Raw genomic sequence first — 23,076 nt, 5'->3', positions numbered from 1 at the left:
GATCAGATTAGGTTACCAGAGGTGAAGCAGGAAGTAGGAGCAGAAGGAATTGGATGGAGGCAGTCAAAATGTACAAACTTCCAGTTAAATGATAAGTAAGTACCAGGGATGTAATGTACAACATACTAAATATAATAGTGCTGTCATACATAAAAACTGTTAAGGAAGTGAATTTTGAGTTCTCATCAAAAGAAAAAAAATTTCATTTCTTTAGTTTGGTCTCTATATGAGATGAGGGATTCTCACTAAACTTATTATGATAACTGTTTCTTGAAGTATGTAAGTCAAATCATTATGCTGTACACCTTAAACTTATACAATTCTTTGTGTCAGTTACATCTCAATAAAATTGGAAGAAAAATAATAAAATGACTTCTTGGTTTGGGATGCAAGGTCTTTCACCACACAGGGAAAATTAGAATAGGAGCTGGTTTGAGGGCAGGTGGTAGGAAGTAGGAAGGAGATTTAGCAAGTGATAGAGATAAAGATAAAATATCTCCAGGAGGAATGAAGAGGCTAAGCCAAAGCAGAAATGACGTGAATGTGTCTGGTGGTGAAAGTAAAGTTTGATACTGTAAAGAACAATATTGCATAGGAACCTGGAATGTTAGGTCCATGAATCAAGGTAAACTGGAAGAAACAGGAATGGCAAGAGTGAACATCAACATCTTAGGAATCAGTGAACGAAAATGGACATGAATGGGTGAATTTAATTTACATGGCCATTATATCTACTATTATGGGCAAGAATCCCTTAGAAGAAATGGAGTAGCACTCATAGTCAACAAAAGAGCCTGAAATTCAGTACTTGGATGCAATCTCAAAAAGGACAGAATGATCTCTGTTCATTTCCATTCAATTACCATTCAATATCACGGTAATCCAAGTCTATGCTGCCACCACTAATACCGAAGAAGCTGAAGTTGAATGGTTCTATGAAGACCTACAAGACCTACTAGAACTAACACCAAAAAAAAGAGAGATGTCCTTTTCATCATAGAGGACTGGAAAGCAAGAATAGGAAGTCAAGAGATACATGAAGTAACAGGCAAGTTTGGCCTTGGGCTACAAAATGAAGCAGGGCAAAGGCTAACAGAGTTTTGCCAAGAGAACAAAATGGCCATAGCAAACACCCTCTTTCAACAGCATAAGAGACAAATTTACACATGGACATCCCTTTCAACAGCATAAGAGACAAATCTACATATGGACATCCCTAAATGGTCAATACCAAAATCAGTTGATTATATTCTTTTCAGTTGAAGATGGAGAAACTCTATACAGTCAGCAAAAACAAGGCAGGGAGCTGACTGGCTCCGATCATGAACTCCTGATTGAAAAATTCAGACTTAAATTGAAGAAAGTAGGGAAAACCACTAGGTCATTCAGGTATGACCTAAATTTAATCCCTTATGATTTGATTATGTCATCCCTTGACAAATAAGTGCAAGGGATTAGATCTGATAGACAGATTGCCTGAAGAACTATGGACAGAGGTTCATAACATTGTACAGGAGGTGGTGGCTGAAGCCATCCTCAGGAAAAAGAAATGCAAAAAGGGAAGCTGGTTGTCTTAAGAGACCTTTCAACTAGCTAAGAAAAGAAGAGAAGTGAAAGTCAAAGGAGAAAAGGAAGGATATAACCATCTGAATGCAGAGTTACAAAGAGTAGCAAAGAGAAGAAAGAAAGCCTTCTTAAGTGAACAATGCAAAGAAATAGAGAACAATAGAATGAGAAAAACTAGAGATCTTCAAGAAAACTAGAGATACCAAGGGAATATTTCATGCAAAGATGGGCACAAAAAAAAGGACAGAAACAGAATGGATCTAATAGAAGCAGAAGATATTAAGAAGAGGTAGCAAGAATACACAGAAGAACTGTACAGAAAGTCTTAATGACCCAGATAACCACGATGGTATGATCACTCCCTAGAACCAGACATCCTGGAGTGTGAATTCAAGTGGGTCTTAGGAAGCATTACTGAAAACAAAGCTAGTGGAGGTGATGAACTTCCAGCTGAGCTATTTCAAATCCTAAAAGATAATGTCATTAAGGTGCTGCACTCAATATGCCAGCAAATTTGGAAAAATCAGCAGTGGCCACAGGACCAGAAAAGATCAGTTTTCATTCCAATCCCAAAGAAGGGCAATGCCAAAGAATGTTCAAACTACCACCCAACTTCACTCATCCCCCACACTAGCAAAGTAACGCTCAAAATCCTTCAATCTAGGCTTGAACAGTGCATGGACTGAGAACTTGCAGATGTACAAACAGGATTTAGAAAAGGCAGAGGAACCAGAGACCAAATTGCCAGCATTTGCTGGATCACAGAAAAAAGGAATTCCAGAAGAACATCTACTTCTGCTTCATCAGCTACACTAACACCTTTGATAGTGTGGATCACAACAATCTGTGGAAAATTCTTCAAGAGATGGGGCTACCAGACACCCACCTGTCTCCTGAGAAACTTGTATGCAGGACAAGAAGCAACAGTTAAAACCTTACATGAAACAACAGACTGGTTCAAAATTGGGAAAGGAATATGTCAATGCTGTATATTGTCTCCCTGCTTATTAACTTATATTTATATTTAGTGACTATCATTCAAAATGCCCAGCTAGATGAAGCTCAAGCTGGCATCAAGTTTGACAGGAGAAATATCAATAACTTCAGATATGCAGATGACAACACCCTAATGGCAAAAATCAAAGAGAAACTAAAGAGCCTCTTGATGAAAGTGAAAGAGGAGAGTGAAAAAGCTGGCTTAAAACTCAAGATTAAAAAAAACTAAGATCATGGCATCTGGTCCCATCACTTCATGGCAAATAGATGGGGAAATAACGGAAACAGTAACAGACATTATTTTCTTCATCTTCCAAAATCACTGCAGATGGTGACTGCAGCCCTGAAATTAAAAGATGCTTGCTCTTTGAAAGAAAAGCTATAACAATCCCAGACAGAATATTAAAAAGTAGGAACATCACTTTGCTGACAGAGGTCTCTTTAGTCAAAGCTATGATATTTCCAGTTGTCATGCATGGATGTGAGAGTTGGACCATAGACAAGACTGCATGCCAAACAATTGATGCTGAGAAAGATTGAGGGCAGGAGGAAAAGGGGCAACAGGGGATGAGATGGTTGGGTGGCAACACTGACTGAATGGACATGAGTTTGAGCAAACTTCGGGAGACAGTGAAGGACAGGCAAGCGTGGGTGCTGCAGTCCATGGAAGGGTGGGGGTGTCCCAAAGAATTGGACATGACTGAGCAACTGAACAATGACAGAGCTAAAGAATCATAGTCAGAATAGAATGACTTTTTCTTGAGGCAAGTCATTTGTAGTAAGACGGGATCATATAGAAGGTTAAATGGAGACCTCTGTGGGCAAAACAGTATCTTGTTTCTGTACAGTTTTCCTTCCCTTTGTTCTGTCCTTCCTACTCTCCCTCCAGTCCTTCTTTCCTTCCTTTTTAAGGAATGTATACATGTGGTTTATATATATTTATGTATACACACATATATAAATATATAGATATATAATATATATTACATTATATATATAATACATATATCTATATCTGTATGTGTTTAGTCGGTCAGTCCATGGATTGTAACCCACCAGGCTCCTCTGTCCATGGGATTATCCAGGGAAGAATACTGGAGTGGGCTGCCATGTCCTTCTCCAGGGGAATCTTCCTGACCCAGGAATCGAACTCCAGTCTCTTCTGTCTTCTGAAAGGGCAGGAGACATAAGACATATCTTCTTTACCACTAGAGTCACCTGGGAAGTAAGCCCATTTATATATACATATATATATATATATATATATATGCCCCTATATAATTCCTGATGAACCCCTGATCCCAGCAATAATTACTTTTATTGAGCAGTATGTGGAAGACATAGTTGTAAGCACTTTGGATGTATTAACTCTTTAGTTCCAAGCTCAGTCACAAATACGGGTTAATATCAGTAATAAAAACGCGAAAACAAATACGTAAAAAACAAGGAGAAAAAAATGTTTGGTTTTCATCACTGAAAAACGTCAAGAGTGATGTTACAGTTACAAAAAAAAAAAAAAAAGCTAGCTTTGAGACACTAAAACTACAACTGGCTCCTTTAATTCTCGGCGGAAGGTGGGGCCAGGTGGCCCACAAGGAAAGCCCCTTCAGTCTGGCCGCGCTCTATCCAGCTTGGGCTTTGTAAGAGCTCGGGCCACGTGACGGCAACGGCGGCACTCGGTCTTTTTCCGCGCAGTCTCTATGGTATTCGTCTCAGCCCACTGGCCCCTAGGGAAGCGGCAGTCACGTGACAAGCTCCGGGTTTAAGGCAGGTGCCCACGTGATCCTGGCCTGCAGTAGGGTGGCTGCGGTGGTGTACCTGCGCTCCTGAAGGGCGGGCTATTAGGTCGTAGTCGCCGCTGCCTCCAGCGGACTCTCCGGAGCAGTTAGACTCGGGAACAAGGAGCCTACGAGGCATTCATCGCTGGTGCCTACGGCACGGGTCTGCTCTTTCTGCCACCTCTGCCTTCCTCATCCCCACCTCTTTGCGAGTGAAGTCCCCTTTGGGTTTCAAGACCTTGGGTCCTGAGGCCCAAACTTGAGACGAACCTCCCGCTATCCCTCTTTCCTTCTCATCCTCCATCTCTTCCTTTGCATCACCGAATCACTTCGCCTTTGAGCTGGCCAGCTCCGCGGTGCCTTGAGGCCAAGTTCCAGTCGGTAAAGGTAACCGTGCGGAAAGCGGACCCCCGGTGGACAAAGGCAGAGGCGAAAATAGAGCAGGCCTAAGGACCGCAGGCGAGGAGAACAGGCGGCTGAGGGGGTGAACAAGGGGGGAAAAAAAAGAGAGAGAGAGTACTGCGGATTTAGAAGAGACTGGAAAAGACTTGTTGCACGATGGAAGAATCTGACTCTGAAAAAAAGATGGAGAAAGAGAATCTGGGGCCGAGAATGGATCCTCCCATAGGGGAACCGGAAGGATCACTTGGGTAGGTGAAGGGTATTAACTGAAAACTGGAAGCGGGGGTGGGGGGGGCGCATAGACGTTCTGACTGAAGGGAGTATTGTAAATTAGAATACCCCACCTATGATAAATTGCTTCGATTTGCCAGTAAGGTTGCTTTTGGTGATTGGATAAGCTATCAAGAGGCCTGGTTGTTGGACAGGCGTGATATCACTCCAGGGAGTGAGGATTGTTCTAAGGAGGCAATCTGGATTGTTTTGAATTGTCCATAAAGAAGATTTGACGTCATCATGTTGAGAATAAGAAGACTGAGAAGAGAGCTGGTTTTTCCTGGACAGAGATCAGTGACTTGAGAATGCTTTCTGGGCCAATTTGTACTTGAGTTTGAGAATTTACATACTTTGTGTCTGTGATGAGTGAGATATGACTTGGAAGGACAGCTGAAGGAATAAAGATTTAGAAAAATATGCTGACTTTGAAAAAAGATATTCAAATATGACAATATTGTTTGGATTATTAAAACATTTGTAAATGTTGCTTTGATAATGTTTTAAGGTGATAAAAAACTGAATGTTGAATTTTAACTCATTTATATTTCTAAATACATCTTCGTAGGAGCTATCTCCTCAGCAGGTAATTAAGGGAGAATAAACACAGTTTTATAACTTAGGAAATTGATGGCCTCTATTTAACTAAGGTCTGCCATACAGCTGTACTTAGCTGTTGTGCTAAATATGCTCTTTTGCACCTCTGCATTTAAAAAAAAATTGTTTCATTGTAATTTCCAAGGCAACTGGATCATTGAAACTCTATCTTTTGGTTTATATCTGCAGGTGGGTGCTACCAAATACAGCCATGAAGAAAAAGGTAAGATGTGTTAGGTACAACAAAAACATGAAAGTAAAGGTAAGACATTACTGTTTAGGAAATGTATTTGTGACATTTGCCATCTTTTCTTGACTGTTGTAGGAGCCTTCTACATGTTCTCCCTGACTATTGTCCCCTTCTTTGCTATCAGATTTAATTTTTTCTAACATAGAAATCTCCCATACACATACTAAAGAACTTTTTGTAACTTCCCAAAGCCCACTGAATACAATCCAAAAGATTCATCTTATGCCCTTTAAAATTATATTCCTGACTAAATCATCTGCCACACCTTTAAACCCTGTCATAGCCATGCAGCATCTGTTTTTCTCCAAGTTTAAAGATTAATTTGCATTTTGCACACACACTACACATGTCTCTGCCTGCACATTTATGTTGAACCCAGCTCAGATGTTACCACTATAAGGTTTCATGTGAGTTCTCCAAATGGAATTGTGTTCTTACGGTAATGTTCCCCACCTTGGGGTTTAGGAAGGATAGATAAGGGCACAGCTCTGGAGCAAATTTCTGACCCTTTTAGGCTTTTAGCTTCCTCATTTATAAAATGGTGATAATAATGTTACCTATCTCATAAGATTGTTATTAAGCTTAAATAAGCAAATGCAGATAGAGCACTTAAATTAGTACTTAATACAGTTAACCTTGATAAGTCTTTCATAAGCTATTAAAATAAGATTTCTTAAATTAAAAACAAAAGACCATAAAAAAGAATGAAATATTGCCATTTGCAGCAATATGGATGGACCTAGAGAATATTGTGCTCAAAGACAAATGCTATATGATGTCACTTATATATGGAATCTAAAAACTAATACAGATGAATCTATACACAAAGTAGAGACAAACACAGAAAGCAAACTACTGGTTACAAAGGAGAGAGAGACAATTTAGGGATATGAGAGTAACATATACAAACTACTATATACAAAATAGATAAGCAAAAAATATTTATTGTTTAGCATGAGGAATTATACCCAATATCTTATAATAACCTATAGTGGAATATAATCTGCAAAAACGAATCACTGTTCTATACACCTGAAGCTATTATAACTAATTATTTTGTCATAAATATTGTTTGTATGCATGCTAAGTCACTTCAGTCATGTCCAACTCTGTGAGACTCTATAGACTGCAGCTGGCCAGGCTCCTCTCTCCATGGTATTCTCCAGGATAGAATACTGGAATGGGTTGCCGTGCTCTCCTCCAGGGAATCTGACCAACCCAAGGATAAATACTGTGTATTAATATTCAATTAACAAAAAAAGAAAAATACTATATTTAGTCTTTATCTAATAATTCAGTTATATAACTTCAGTTTGCAGAAGAAATGTTCTTGATGAGCCTGTCTAAAGTTGCTATCAACAAGGATGCCTAAAAATACCAGAAATTTGTAAATGCTTAAGAGTAAAACTAAAACTTTTTTTTCTAACAACTTTAAACAATATCCTCAGTAATACTTCCTTAGTAAGATAAAGTTATACAGCTAAATAGTTAGATTAAGTGGAACTTGAGTGTAGTATACTTTTTTAATATTCTCAATATTTGTAATTATAAATTTTTATAAAATATCTTAGAATTGAAGATAAAATGTGTACCCCCTTATCTGAAAATCAAAGTAATTGTAACTATAGTTCACAAATTTTAAGTGAGAAAAGACTCTTAAAAGTTATATCACCTAGTTTCTCTCAGTGCAAGTGACTTTGTTAAATGCTGTCACTGACTAGAAGGTGTTTACCTTCACCGTTTCCACTGGACAATTCTCATTGCTAAAAATTTGCTTGTTTTATATCTTTTTGTTTTGATGGCTTGCTCATTCTTTTGATGAACATATTTTAAGTGACTGTTATATATGTTAGGCACTGAAGACTCAAAGGGAATTCTCCTTGCCATTCAGGAGCTCAGAGTCTTGTGAGACACACCAAAACAAAAATTGATAACTGCAATGCATTATGGTCTTTGCAGTGTCCTAAGAGTGTCATGGGAGAAAAAAGATGAAGTATACCTAAGCCAGCCTAGAGTATTGGAATCAGAGAAATTATTATTTTTTATTTATTTTAATTGGAGGCTAATTACTTTACAATATTATGGTGGTTTTTGCCGTACATTCACATGAATCAGCAATGGGTGTACCTGTGTTCCCCATCCTGAACCCCCTCCCACCTCCCTCCCCATCCCATCCCTCTGGGTCATTTCAGTGCACCAGCCCTGAACACCCTGTCTCATGCATTGAACCTGGACTGGCAATCTATTTCACATATGATAGTATACATTTTTCAATGTTATTCTCTCAAATCATCCCACCCTCACCTTCTCCCACAGAGTCTAAAAGTCTATTCTTTACATGTGTGTCTGTTTTGCTGTCTTGCATATAGGGTCATCGTTACCATCTTTCTAAATTCCATATATATGCATTAATATACTGTATTGGTATTTTTCTTTCTGACTTACTTCGAATTGTATAATAGGCTCCAGTTTCATCCACCTCATCAGAACTGATTCAAATGCATTCTTTTTAATAGCTGAGTAATATTCCATTGTGTATATGTATCACAGCTTCCTTATCCATTCGTCTGCTGATGGACATCTAGGTTGCTTCCATGTCCTAGCTATTGTAAACAGTGCTGTGATGAACATTGGGCTACACTTGTCTCTTTCAATTCTGGTTTCCTCAGTGTGTATGCCCAGCAGTGGGATTGCTGGGTCATATGGCAGTTCCATTTCCAGTTTTTTAAGGAATCTCCACACTGTTCTCCATAGTGGTTGTACTGATTTGCATTCCCACCAACAGTGTACAAGGGTTCCTCTTTCTCTGCACCCTCTCCAGCATTTATTGTTTGTAGACTTTTTGATAGCAGCCATTCTGACTGGCCTGAGATGGTACCTCATTGTGGTTTTGATTTGCATTTCTCTGATAATGAGTGATGTTGAGCATCTTTTCATGTGTTTGTTAGTCATCTGTATATCTTCTTTGGAGAAATGTTTGTTTAGTTCTTTGGCCCATTTTTTGATTGGGTCACTTATTTTTCTGGAATTGAGCTGCAGGAGCTGCTTGTATATTTTTCAGATTAATTCTTTGTCAGTTGCTTCATTTGCTGCTATTTTCTCCCATTCTGAAGGCTGTCTTTTCACCTTGCTTGTAGTTTCCTTCATTGTGCAAAAGCTTTTAAGTTTCATTAGGTCCCATTTGTTTATTTTTGCTTTTATTTCCATTACTTTGGGGTGTGGGTCATAGAGGATCCTGCTATGGTTTATGTCAGAGAGTGTTTTGACTACGTTTTCCGGAATCAGAGAAATTCTTGAGATGATTTCTGAACCAAGTCTTGAAGGATAAGTGGAGCTTAGGTGAAGAAAGAAAAGGGAGTGTAAAGTTAATGGCAGAGAATTCAGCATAAAAAGTGACATAGAACTGGGCTCCCTGGAGACCTGACACATTCAAAGGAACTACAAGCAGTTCAGTTCATTGTGGATGGACTCTACAAGTTTCAGGCTAGGAGGGTCAGAAGACAAGGGCAGAGGAGTAAATAAGCCAGATCAAGGAGGGTCTTATATGTAGTTTAAGGACTTGATCCTGTAAGCAATGGGACACTTATGAAAAGAAATAAAAGAGTATCTAGGACTTCCCAGGTGTCTCAGTGGTAAATCCACCTGCCAATGTAGGAGATGTGGGTTTGATCCCTAGGTTGGGGAGATACCCTGGAGAAGGAAATAGCAACCCACTCCAATATTTTTGCCTGGAAAATCCCATGGCAGAGGATTCGGTTGGGCTACACTTCATGGGGTTACAAACAGTCGGACACAACTGAGCAACTGAGCACACGCACAGTGCAAAAGAGTAAATAATGGAACAAAATCATGAAAGTGAGTGAAAGGGATGAGGTTAATGGTAGAAGTGGTAAGGTTGACCCTGAGGAAGACGGTGAAATTTAATTTATACTGAAATACCCTGACAGATAGTGCAGTGCATAAAATATTAGATTATGAGAGTTTCCTGTTAAGTTGATTCCTTTCATCAGATTATTGGAGCTTCCTTTATTTCACTAACGTAGTACTGAATGTATGATAGTATATATTTATAACATGATAAATTCACTGTGATTCTATCACCAAGAGAAATTGTGACTTACGACAGGTAAGTGACTGGTCTCTGGAATTTTAGGTACCTCCATGTTCACATTGGTCAGAGAGCTAGTCAATTACAAGTATCCACTTTAGGTTGTGTGTACTGTCACTTCAGTAAAACATCAAGTCCAAGAGATAAATAGATCCCTTTAGATTTGATTTGCCCTTGATTGCTGACTTCTTTCTTTTCTTTTTTCCCATTTTTGTCTTTAGGTCCTGTTGATGGGTAAAAGTGGGTCGGGTAAGACCAGCATGAGGTCTATTATCTTTGCAAATTATATTGCAAGAGACACACGTCGCCTTGGTGCAACAAGTAAGATGTTTTGTGTTATTGTAAAGTTATGTGATCTTAATCTGCATAACACACTTGGTTGCAGTAACTTGGTGTTACAGAGACTGATAGATTTGTTTTTGAGGACTTTTCCTTTTTTATCCATTCCTTCTCAGAAGTAACCTAATTCTGGTTACTACTGCTGACTCTCTTGGAGAGTTTCTTTTCTTTCTAGGTTGCTTACCAAATGGGATATCCTTGTCCAGCTTTGTTTTTATCCTGTTCTTTCTCAACAAGCATAGGGGTCCTTTTGTTTGTTCAATTTTTATGTGGGGGGAGGGTATTTGTTTTTAACTGTTATTATGTAAAAAGAAATTAATTTATAGGTATTAACAAGCATAACATTAAAATATATGATTTTAATGTCCTAGTCTTATTAAAAGGTAAATTGCTGGGATTGGGAGGCTGTCAGAGGAAGATTATCTGGATCTGTACTCTGCTATTTCTCTTCCTGGATATGCATAGATGTTCTCGTTGGAATTCAAGCTTTGACTTGAGAAATGTTTCATTGCCCTTTATGGTTTGAATCTTAAATCTGATTTCTTAGTACAAACTAGCTGGGCTGCCATGGCTGCTCAGTAGATCTATGCTCCTGGGAGACCCTTTCTATCTTTAGGCTATAATGCCATTTCATTTTGTAGCATCCAAGAATTTTTGGATCCTTGGTCCTTGGCCTCTAGGTAACAAAACCATTGTCCTACTTGGCTTTCGATTTTTCCTGATCTGGGTTACTAGCATCTTGAACACTTTTAGGGACAAGCTACTTACTACTTCAAAAGGTGTCTCATTCTGGTTTCAAGAACAGAAGACATTTTTAAAACACACCTATATTCCAGATGCTAGGATACAAAGGAGAAAGAAACCTCTTTTCTGTTCTTAAAGTGCTTAAAGTATAGTATAGACTCTCATAATTGGGTAAGCTTTAATGACTAGAAAGTTATTTCTTAGTTAAAGCCCCAGATCTGTTTCCCTTTATTTCTGTTAGGTGGTACCCTTTCTGTTCTCTTGAGCCTCTGCAAATATTTTAGTATGATTAATGTTTCAATTTTTCCTAGCCATCCCTTGCCTCTCAAATCTTATCTTCCTTAAGTTAAAAATCTCTGGTTCCTCCTCTCTCTCATTAGACATCATTTTGAAGCATTTTTAGGGACTTGTTTGAATATGTCTATATTTTTTTAGAGCTGAGATTTAAATGAAGACATGGTCTAATCACAGGAGAGTATGACTAGTACATCTCTTGTCCTGGGTGTCACACTGCTGTTAGCACAGTCTAGCCCCTACTCTCTTGTGGAGTGGCTTTCATTATACTGAGTCATACTAAAAAGTATTCCTTTTCACATATATTTTTATTAAAACACAAATCATCCTTTTGATTCTTATGCAGTTAACAGTTTGAACATATGAATAAATGTTTATTGAATTATTCAGTTTTGATTGTTTTAGCCCATGAAAGGTTAACTTTGAAATCTAGAACAAGTTACTGTCTCACTGGGCCTCAGTTTCCTTATCCAGAGAAAAGGAGTTGGATCCTATTTTCATTTTAGGTACTTATTTGCTCATCTGATATGTTAGCTATCCTTCCTAGCTTTGTGCAATTTTAAGCATCTCATCTAGTTTTCATCTAAGTCATTTATCAAAAATTTTGGTCAGGACAGGGTCCTATGGTCTATTATGCCTCAAGAGACTTCCTTCTAGAAATTATCTATTGAGACTCCTCCCTGTTTTGATTGGCTATATTTTAATTTTTTCTGTTCTTCCAAGTTTAATACTTGGACCTTAATCAAATGGTTTCAGTAGAACAGACAAAGTTAATGTTTAATTATATGCTGTTCTATTTTCTTCAGTTCTCATATAAACTTCATTTTAATAGGTGAAGAAAATACGACCTTGAAGTTAAGCTCACTCAACTCATGAGTGTTAGAGCTAGAATGTCAGTCGGTGCTCCTGTTTTATTCATTATGCTACAGCTGCAATTTCTGGCAGACTTCTCTTTGTGTTTTAAGTTCTGCACCTTTCATTGAAGTTGTTTTCTAGTCCAGTTAATATTTTTGTCTTTAGCTAATCAGAGTTGAATGACTGCTCTGAGTCTGGTGAATAGTCTTATCACCCAAATTTCAGAGCTAGTCAAACTACTTACAATAGTTTTGAAATAATCTAGCAGCTTCATTAAAATGTTATGAACAGAATATTGCAAATTATATGAACCCTGTACATTTAAACAGGCCATTTATTTAACAAATGTTTTTCTGGAGCTTCCTGTGGATGGGACAGGGCTCTTGGGGCTATCTCAAGTGGGACCTTTATTGATAATACTTTGTTAGTAATTACTGTATTTCTTAAAATTGGTAAAAGTATACTTCAAAATATTATGTTGACCTTAATGCTTTAGTGTATCATTAACTAGCTTGTCATTTCTGGAAGAAAGGTCTGAGTTCTACTGCTAAATTTATAGACTAAATAAAAATATGTATAGTATATTGATTTTTGCTTACTATTCATTTTTGTTCAATTGCTGATTTTCTTTAAAAGTAGTGAAAGAGTACATATTCTAAAATATTATATCACCTTAAATGTTTTAGTGTTTTTCTAGTTTGTCATTGCTGAAAAAAGCCCAGTTTCATTTTATTAAACTTAGAGTATACCGTGTTTTGGAATTTGAAGTAAGGATACAGATTGGTGATATTTATTTATTAGGGCACTGTTAAAATGTTTGTTGGAATAGTAAACTTGTCAATAAAATTGTGCTTATGAAGTATTTTAGTCTCAAACACTGTTGACAGCTCCAAGATTTCCTACCTTCTCAAAATTCTCTGATCTCTTGGCTTTTATTTAATGCTGTATTACCCTGGTTTTATTCCTTTATCTTTAATCATCCCTCCCTTTAAAAAAAAGAATTTCTTCTTTCTGCCCCTTAAGTGTATGTGATTTCTCAAAGCTCTGTTCTTGGTTCTTTCCAGTTGCTCTTATGGTAGCAAGACAGGAAGACTAGGAGAGCCAGAGGGCCCTGTAAGAGAACTGAGACTGAAGAGAGAGGCAGAAAGTGGAGGTTAGATCATAAAGTGCCCTGTATGCCAAATCAGGTAGTTTAAACTGAAGTTGGAGGGAAACCTTTACAGAGTTTCTAACAGAAAAGTAATATGATCAGATTTCATTATTTTTAATTTTCAACTTTAATTACAAAAGTAGTATTTGTGAAAAGTCCCTCATTCTCAGGCCTACTTCCTATGGACAACCATCACTAATAATTTGAGGTTATCCTTCTGGCCTTATTTTTTCTGAGCATATGCAGTCATGCATAGAGACATGTTATTATTTTTCTTTTTAAAGAAGGATTAAATAAAATCTGCATTGTGGGGAGATCATTATATCTGTAATATGGAGGATAGATTGGAGAGAGGCAAGGGAAGAAAGAGATTGACAAATTCGGGAACTATTTTTAGTAGACCAGGTAAGAGATGATGGGGGCTTAATTTGGGTTAGGGTAGTAGTAGTGGATATGTTGAGAAGCAAATGGATTTGGGATATATTTAAGAGGTGAAGTCATCAGGACTTGCTGGTATGTTTGGGGGGAATGAAGCAGGAAAGAGTGAACTCAGGATGAAACTTAAGGTTTTGGCTTAGTCACCTGGTTAAAATCACTGAATTAGGGAAGACTAAAAGAGGAATAGATTTTTGTGGGAAGAATGGGGAGATGATGTTATATTTGGATATATTGAGTTTGAGATACTTGCAGTATGTGCAGATGAAGATGTCCAATATATGATTCAGAAAGGGAAGAGAGAAATCTGTATTACAGGTAAATAATTATGGATTATCAGTATCTAAATGTTAAAATAATATGAATTGATTAGCTTGCCTGGGAGTGGAAGAATACATAGAGAGAAGAGTAGGTGACCAAAGATGGAATCCTGAAGAACTCCAACATTTAAGGGACAGAAAGAAGAACAGGAACCTGTGAAAGAGGACCTGCTGGAGCAGTTATAGGTCTCCTATCAGAGGCCAAGAGAAGAGAATTTTTTTGAGAAGAGACTAGTCAACAGTGTCATGTGCAGAAAGTAAGACAAGGACTAAAAAGTCCACTGGATTTGGTAATGGGCCATTGGTCACTTGATGAGAACAATTTTTATGATATGGGAGTAGACCAGATTTTTATCCCATGTGCTCCATATCTAAAGTCACTGAATCCTGTCACTTCCTTTGTTATTGTCTTTCCTTTTCTCAGTAGCACTTCTTTCCATTTTTTTTTAGTACTAGACCGTTTACATAGTCTTCAAATTAATAGCAGTTTGAGCACCTACTCTCTCGTAGACTCTGTTGGAAATACAAAGACATGTAAGATATGATTCCTTTTCCAAGGAGGGGGAAAAAGGGGGAAAAGGGAAATAGTTTGAGCAACTACTACATGCCAGGCACTTGAGGTATGATAATCCCTTTAATCCTTTGAGGTCAATAGTATGCCTCCCACCTTTTTTCTTAATAGAAGAGGAAACTGATACTCAGGGGTTAAGTGACTTACCCAAGGTGACACAGAGAGGTAGAATGGGTATCTGAGCTAAGAGCTGTTTGATTCCAATGCCTGTATTTTTTAAGTAATGCTTTGCTGCTTATGATCTAGTTTATTATGAGAAGATAAAATTCCACGAAGTTAGATAGCAGTCAGTTTAAGCAACAGCTTCAAGATAGTCAGAGAAGAAACACCACTGTGTGTTGATTAACTGTTACAGAAATTATAAAGATGATAATTGCTAGACTTTAAGAAATTTCCAGGAAAAGAATTTTCATTATTCCTTGTGATTTTTAGTGCCTGGCAGAGAGTAGATGCTTAATAAATGTTTAAATGAATTCAGAGGGAGCGATGATGGTAAGTGGGGGTGGCTAGGTAGGGTTTTTAGAGGAGGTGGGGTTTAAGCTGGGTCTTAGATGATGAATCTAACTTTGGAAGAAAGGTGGGGAAGATTTTCTAGGCAAATGGACAGACTAGACAAAGTATAGGGTGGGGAGGGACATGGAAGGCAGAGGTCGCAAACAGGCAGCTTGTATGCTGGATAAGGCCTGTAGATGTGTTTTGTTTGACCTGTGCAATGTTTTAGAAAAATTGGAATTAGTTATCAATATGTAAAAGTTTCCATAAAAACTCTGGATTTCCTGCTACTATTGAAAAATTTAAAGATCTGGAAATCCTGAGCCCATGTTCCTACATGGCGAATGAGCTAGAGCTAAGTGATTGCTGTCCATTCTATTGTCCCCTTCAGGGATGTTTGCTCTCCATACATGATCAACTTCACACTTGTACGTTTACTGGCCTGGCTGCTATTAGCAAGTTTGCGACCCCTGATATAAAGTGTGTTGGAGGCTGGGGAGGTAGAGGGGTTTGGGAGGACTGTGAATAAACTGAATAAAATTGGACTGGAGCAAAAGGCTTTATTAATGTGATTCATTGGGGGAACATAAAGGTAGATTGGAAGCCAAATTCTGAAGGACCTTGCATGCCCCTCTGTAGGCATGGAGGAGCCATTGAAAGTTTATAAAATGGGGAGTGACATGTTCAAAGTAGTGTTAAGAAGATGAACCTGGCAGTAGTCGATAGGATGAAGTAAAGTGAGTAAGGCTTCCTGAGGCTGAGCGTGTGCATGCTCAGTCGTGTCCAACTCTTTGCGACCCTATGGACTGTAGCCCACCAGGCTCCTCTGTCCTTGGGATTTTCTAGGCAAGAATGCTGGAGTGGGTTGCCATTCCTCCGCCAGAGAATCTTCCTGACCCAGAAATCAAACCCTCATCTCCTGTGTTACCTGCAGTGCAGGCAGATTCTTTACTGTTTGAGCCATCGGGGAAGCCCCCAAGGCTTCCTGGTGGGAGGTAATTATGGAGCTACTGTAGCTGTATAGGCTTGAGAAGGTAAGAGCCTTCCCTGATATTAGTAGCAGATAGTAAAACAAAGAATGGAATTGGGAATAGCAATGAATTGAATGTGGATAGAGGAGTCAAAAATGACCCCCTCAAAATGGGGAAATGATAAGGTCCTTAATCAAAATAAGAAAATCAGTAGAGGGAGTGAGTTTGGTTATGTTTTATGTTCGTTTATATTTGGCTTTTGTTGTCTTTTTAATTTTAAATTTTTTGTGGAATGTATTGATAGGTCAGAAAAGAGCTATTAAATGGTATATGTCTCTGTCTTACATGTTGAAATTTTAACAGTATTATAATTGGAGATTGTTTCTGCTCTAAGCACTAAAACTACTAAAATATAATGACTTACATGAAAGCCATTTCTGTAGCTCAGGACAGTTTAGGTGCCCACCTTGCCACTAAACCACACTGCTAAGCTAAAAATCACCTTCTTGTTGTAGCTTTGAGCATTTCACTCCACTTTGGTCCTTCTAAATTCCATGGGTTAGTGCTTTATTTTGAATTTCATCTTGCATGCTGCAATTACTAGATTTGTCATATTTGTTTTCCAGTTGATGTAGAACATTCTCATGTTCGATTTCTGGGAAACCTGGTATTGAACCTGTGGGACTGTGGTGGGTAAGTACCATCTGCTTAATTCTTCATAAAGTCAATGACAATAATCATGGCATCTAGTATAATCAGCACAGAGAATGCTATTGATGCTGTTCAGTCACTAAATTGTGTCTGACTCTTTGCAACCCCATGGACACAGCGAATATACTAGAGTAACTATCATTTGTAATAGATAAATTAGATAAAATTACTTCAGATTTGGCACTTCATTGAATGAAGATATCTGATTTTTCTATTATTGTGAAAATACCCTCTATATTTGACATGTTTAAGCAGTACTCACACAAGCTATATCTAAGTATCTATGGTATGGATTCAATCATCCTTCTCTTTTTCAGATGAAGAAATTAGGTTTCTGTCTCAAGCAGCCTAACACCAATGCTGAGCTCTTAGCCATCACACCATATCACCTCATTCTTTGGTATTTTAATGATTATCTCCAGGCAATCTAAGCAGTTATTTGGACCTCAGTTCTCCAGCTGAGTTTCCCACTATTGGAGGAATAGGAGACAATTTTTCCTCTTGTGTCCAACACACTTCCAGAATATCCCATCACAAATACACGTTCACTGTGCATATGGAGCTCCCTTCCATATGGTGTGCTTTCTATTCTTGCATCTCTATGCTACAGTAGCAATATATAGTGCACAATAATTAGGAGCCCTTAAGCTGTGGAATTAGATTAGGGTTTGTATCTCAGCTCTGTTAGCTGTGTTATCTTGGATAGATCTTTTAAACACTCTGAGCTACAGGTTTTTCATCTGTATAATAGGAATAATGATGGTTCCAACCCATAGAGTTTTGCTGATTGACAATATATATATTATATATATAAATATATATAAAATAAATATAATATATATAACATATATTTTTATATATATTATATAATATATATATATATAAATTTATATATATATTATATATATAAAGTAAAGAAAGTAATGTTGTAATTAGCTCAGTGTCTCCTAGCTCCTAGTATAGAGCCAACTAGGGAATAGGTGCTCAATGAGTATTTGGTGAAAAAATAACAAATCAGAAAATAACTTCATTATTGCTAACAGGTGGATCACTTAATACACTAGTAGCTTTCTCCATGTAAATCCTTCTTCAGTATCATTGCTTTCAATTCTGTAATCTGTATCAAGAGATTAGTCTAAGTCCTTTGCTTTTAGTTACTAACGTGTTATTGTCATTTTTACAGATAAGGCAGCTGAGGTCCAGTGAGATCATGAATCTCCCAAGGTCACATAGCAACTTGAGAGCAGAGTGTAGGACTAGAAGCTGCATTCACGATTTCTTGTAAAGGAACTGCTATTTACTGAGAGCATGCCATATGCCAGGTTTCATGCTAGATTCTTTCCTTTAGGAAAGAATAGATTTTCAGAATAGCCTCCAGAAATTTAGGAAGTTAAATTTACCAGAAACCCACACCCCAATTCAATGATTATTCTTGTTTTCTAGAAATCTATTCAACATTCACTCAGCAAATACCTATTGATCACCTTCTGTGTATCACACAGTAAGAAAAGCATTGAAAGTTACACCATGTTAGATTAATATACACAGTATTTGGCGGCTATGACAAAAGCTTTCATAGTACATATCTTTTTTCTTTTCTTCTTTATTTATATAGTTGTTTCATTTTTGTTTTTTTAAGATTTAATTTTTGTTGAGGTAACATTGGCTTTTCCTATCATATAGATTTCATGTGTACAACATTGTATTTCTACTTCTGTGTACCCTACAGCATGCTCACAACCCAAAATATAGTTTCTATCCATACAGTTTACCCCCTGTATCCTTTCCACCCACCCCCTGCCCCTTTCCTTCCAATAATCACTACTCTGTTTTCTATATCTATGTGTTTGTTTTTTTAGTTTGATCTGTAAATTTATTATTTTTTATATGATGAGTAAGATCATATGGTATTTGTCCATCTGACTTATTTCACTTAAAATAATATCCACAAGATACACCCATGTTGTTCATATGTCAAGTTTTCATCTTTTTTATGGTTGAATAGTAGTCCATTGTATATAGGTATGACACCTTTTTTATCCATTCATCTGTTGATCGACACTTAGGTGGTTTCCATATCTTATCTATTACAAATAATGCCACAGTGAACATAGGAGTGCATGTTTCTTTTCAAGTTAGTGTTTTCATATTCTTTGAATAAATATCCAGAAGTGGGATAGCTGATAGTTGTAGTCTTGATTTTTTGAGGACTCTCCATATTTCTTCCTTTATCATGAGAATCCACAATAAAGAACAGAAACAGTAAGGACCTAACAGAAGGAGAAGAGATGAAGAAGAGGTGGCAAGAATACAAAGAAGTATAAAAGAAAGCTCTTGAGAGTCCCTTGGAAAGCAAGGAGATCAAGCCAGTCATTTCTAAAGGAAATCAACCTGAATATTCATTGAAGAGACTGATGCTGAAGCTGAAGCTCCAATAATTTGGCCACCTGATACAAAGAGTTAATTCATTGAAAAGGCCTTGATGCTGGGAAAAATGGTTAGATAGCATCACCAACTCAACAGACATGAATTTGAGCAAACTCCAGGGGATAGTGGAGGACAGAGGAGCTTCTTGTGCTACAATCCATGGAGTCACAAAGAGTCTGACACAATTTGGCAACTGAACAACAGCAACAACATATTTCTTCCATACTGGCTGCACCAATTTACATTCCCACAAAGAGCTCATAAAGGTTCCCCTTTTTCCACTTGTTATTTATCCACTTGTTATTTCTGCCTTTTTGTTAATAGCCAATGTAACAGGCCTTAGATGATTATTGTGATTTACATTTACATTTCCCTAGTAATCAGTGACATTGAACATCTTTTCATGCTCCTGTTAACCATTTGCATACATTTGGAAAAATGTCTGTTCAGCTGCTCTGCCCATTTTTTAATCAGATTGTTTTGTTGTTGATGATGATGATGATGAGTTTATATGAATTATTTATATATTTTATATATTAGCACATTATCAGATATATGATTTGAATGTCTTTTCCCATTCAGTCGGTTGTCTGTTCTGTTGTTAGTTTCTTTTGCTGTGGAGAAGCTTTTTAGTTTGTTGTAGTTCCATTTGTTTATTTTTATTTCTGTTTCCCTTACCTAAGGAGACATATCTAGAAAGATATTGCTAAGACTGATGTCAAATACCATACTGCCTAAGTTTTCTTCTAGTAGTTTTATGGTTTCAAATACTGTGTTGAAGTCTTTAGACCATTTTCCATTTTCAGTTAATTTTTCTGTATAGTATGAGATTAGTTTCATTTCATTTCTGTATGGTGTGAGATTGATCTAGTTTCTTTTTTCTTTGCATGCTGCTCTTCATTTTTTCCAACACCATTTATTGAAGAGACTATACTTTGTTCATTGCATATTCTTTGCTTCTTTGCCATAAATTAATTTCTGTATATGCATAGATTTCTAGACTCTCAGTTCTGCTCCTTGATCTGTATCTATTTTTCTGCTAATACCATGCAGCTTTGATTACTGTGGCTTTGTAGTATTTTGGAATCAGGGAGTGTTATATCTCCAGCTTTGTTCTTTTATTCAGAATTACTTTCACTATTTGGGTCTTTTGTAATTCTATACAAATTTTAGGATTATTTCTTCTATTCCTATAAAAATGTTGTTGGAATTTTAATAGGGATTATATTCATTTTGTATATCACTTTGCATTATAGAGACATTTTAACAATATTCTTCTAATCTAAGAGCACACAATATCTTCCCATTTATTTGTTTCTTCAGTTCTTTTTTATCAGCGATTTATAGATTTCAATGTATGGTTCTTTTACCTCCTTGGTTAAATTTACTTCTAGGTATTCTTTTTGTCATAGTTATAAATGGGATTGTTTACTTAATCTCTCTATCTCATTATTAGTGTATAGAAACACAACAGGTATTTGTATATTGATTTTGTATCCTTCAACTTTACTGTATTTGTTTATTATTTTTATTATTTTTTTGGTGGAGACTTTAGGATTTTATACAATATCATGTCATCTGCAAATCAGTTTTACTTCTTCCTTTCCAATTTATATATCTTTTGTTTCCTTTTCTTCCCTAATTGCTCTGGCTAGGATTTCCAATACTATGTTGAATAAAAATGGCTATGGTGGGCATTCTTGTCTTGTTCCAGATTTTAGAGAATAGCTTTCAATTTTTCACCAATGAGTATGATGTTAGCTGTGGGTTTATCATATACAGCCTTTATTATGTTGAGGTGTTTCCTTTTATACCTACTTTATTGAGTTTTATCATAAATGTATGTTGAATTTTGTCAAATGCTTTCTCTGCAGTTACTGAGGTAATCATATGATTTTTATACTTCATTTTATGAATGTAGTATATCACATGGATTGACTTGCAGATGTTGAAACATCCATGTATCCCTAGAGTAAATCCCACTGATCATGGTGCATGATCCTTTTAATGTATTGTATTTGGTTTGCTGTTATTTTGTTGATGATTTTTGCATCCATGTGCATCAGAGATACTAGCTTGTAATTTTCCTTTTGTGTGTGTTGGCTTTGTCTGATTTGGTATTAGGGTGATATTGGCTTCATAAAATGAGTTAGAAAGTGTTCCCTTCTCTTCAATTTAATAGAGTAGTTTGAGAAGGGTAGCTATTAAATCTTCCTTGAATGTTTGGTGGAATTCATCTGAAACCATCTGGTCCTGGACTTTTGTTTTTTGGTAGTTTTTTGATTGCTATTTTAACCTCTGTACTAGTGGGCAGCCTATTCAAATTGTCTGTTTCTTCATGGTTCAGTCTTAGAAGGTTTTATGATTCTAAGATTGTGTCCATTTCTTTCTAGGTTATCCAATTTGTTGGAATATTCTCTTACAGTCCTTTGTATTTCTGTGGTATCTTTTGTTATTCTCATCCTTTGTATTTTTATGGTAGCTTTTGTTTTTGATTTTTTGTTTGTTTGTTTTTGATTTTTTTTTATTCATTCTTTTTTTTTTTTTTTTTTTTTTTATTAGTTGGAGGCTAATTACTTCACAACATTTCAGTGGATTTTGTCATACATTGATATGAATCAGCCATAGAGTTACACGTATTCCCCATCCCGATCCCTCCTCCCTCCTCCCTCTCCACCCGATTCCTCTGGGTCTTCCCAGTGCACCAGGCCCGAGCACTTGTCTCATGCATCCCACCTGGGCTGGTGATCTGTTTCACCATAGATAATATACATGCTGTTCTTTTGAAACATCCCACCTTCACCTTCTCCCACAGAGTTCAAAAGTCTGTTCTGTACTTCTGTGTCTCTTTTTCTGCCCTGCATATAGGGTTATCATTACCATCTTTCTAAATTCCATATATATGTGTTAGTATGCTGTAATGTTCTTTATCTTTCTGGCTTACTTCACTCTGTATAATGGGCTCCAGTTTCATCCATCTCATTAGAACTGATTCAAATGAATTCTTTTTAACGGCCGAGTAATATTCCATGGTGTGTATGTACCACAGCTTCCTTATCCATTCATCTGCTGATGGGCATCTAGGTTGCTTCCATGTCCTGGCTATTATAAACAGTGCTGCGATGAACATTGGGGTGCACGTGTCTCTTTCAGATCTGGTTTCCTCAGTGTGTATGCCCAGAAGTGGGATTGCTGGGTAATATGGCAGTTCTATTTCCAGTTTTTTAAGAAATCTCCACACTGTTTTCCATAGTGGCTGTACTAGTTTGCATTCCCACCAACAGTGTAAGAGGGTTCCCTTTTCTCCACACCCTCTCCAGCATTTATTGCTTGTAGACTTTTGGATAGCAGCCATCCTGACTGGCGTGTAATGGTACCTCATTGTGGTTTTGATTTGCATTTCTCTGATAATGAGTGATGTTGAGCATCTTTTCATGTGTTTGTTGTTCATCTGTATGTCTGTTTCTGATTTTTTAATATGAGTCTTACTTTATAACCCATCCAGCTGCTCTGTGTCTTTTGATATAAATTCACTTCACTTACATTTTGGGTGATTATTGATGGATGAGGACTTAGTACTGCCATTTTATCTTTTGTTTTCTACTTGCTCTATATTTTTATTGTTTATTTTCCTTGTGTTTCTGTCTGCTATTTTTCGTTGGTAGTTTTCTATGATATTTTCTTCAGTTTCCTCTTTTTGTATGTTTTGTGTCTCCATTTTAGATCTATGTCTTGCAGTTACCATGAAGTGTATATCAAATATCACATAGATAAATAGTCCCTTTTCTGTTAATAGCATC

The 23,076-nt window shown here is 37.0% G+C and overlaps 1 protein-coding gene across 3 annotated transcripts in view; it reads left to right on the top strand.

Annotated features, from left to right (window-relative positions):
* The first annotated feature begins 4,335 nt into the window (after positions 1 to 4,335).
* The window catches only part of RRAGB (Ras related GTP binding B), a 35,382-nt gene continuing 16,641 nt past the window's right edge, over positions 4,336 to 23,076 (top strand). Inside the window, exons 1-5 of one of the 3 annotated variants that reach the window (XM_065916106.1) lie at positions 4,336 to 4,990; positions 5,799 to 5,832; positions 10,189 to 10,288; positions 14,555 to 14,638; positions 16,765 to 16,831. In XM_065916106.1, coding sequence (XP_065772178.1) covers positions 4,899 to 4,990; positions 5,799 to 5,832; positions 10,189 to 10,288; positions 14,555 to 14,638; positions 16,765 to 16,831 — 377 coding nt within the window. In that variant the 5' untranslated portion in view covers positions 4,336 to 4,898. The remainder of the gene's footprint in view (positions 4,991 to 5,798; positions 5,833 to 10,188; positions 10,289 to 14,554; positions 14,639 to 16,764; positions 16,832 to 23,076) is intronic. The other 2 variants (XM_065916103.1, XM_065916104.1) reach the window with 2 other exon arrangements.

This window comes from Muntiacus reevesi, chromosome X (assembly GCF_963930625.1).
Source record: "Muntiacus reevesi chromosome X, mMunRee1.1, whole genome shotgun sequence".
Classification (NCBI taxonomy): Eukaryota; Metazoa; Chordata; class Mammalia; order Artiodactyla; family Cervidae; genus Muntiacus; species Muntiacus reevesi.
The sequence above is the reverse complement of the archived record's forward strand: the minus strand, read 5'-3'. Positions and strand labels throughout refer to the sequence as shown.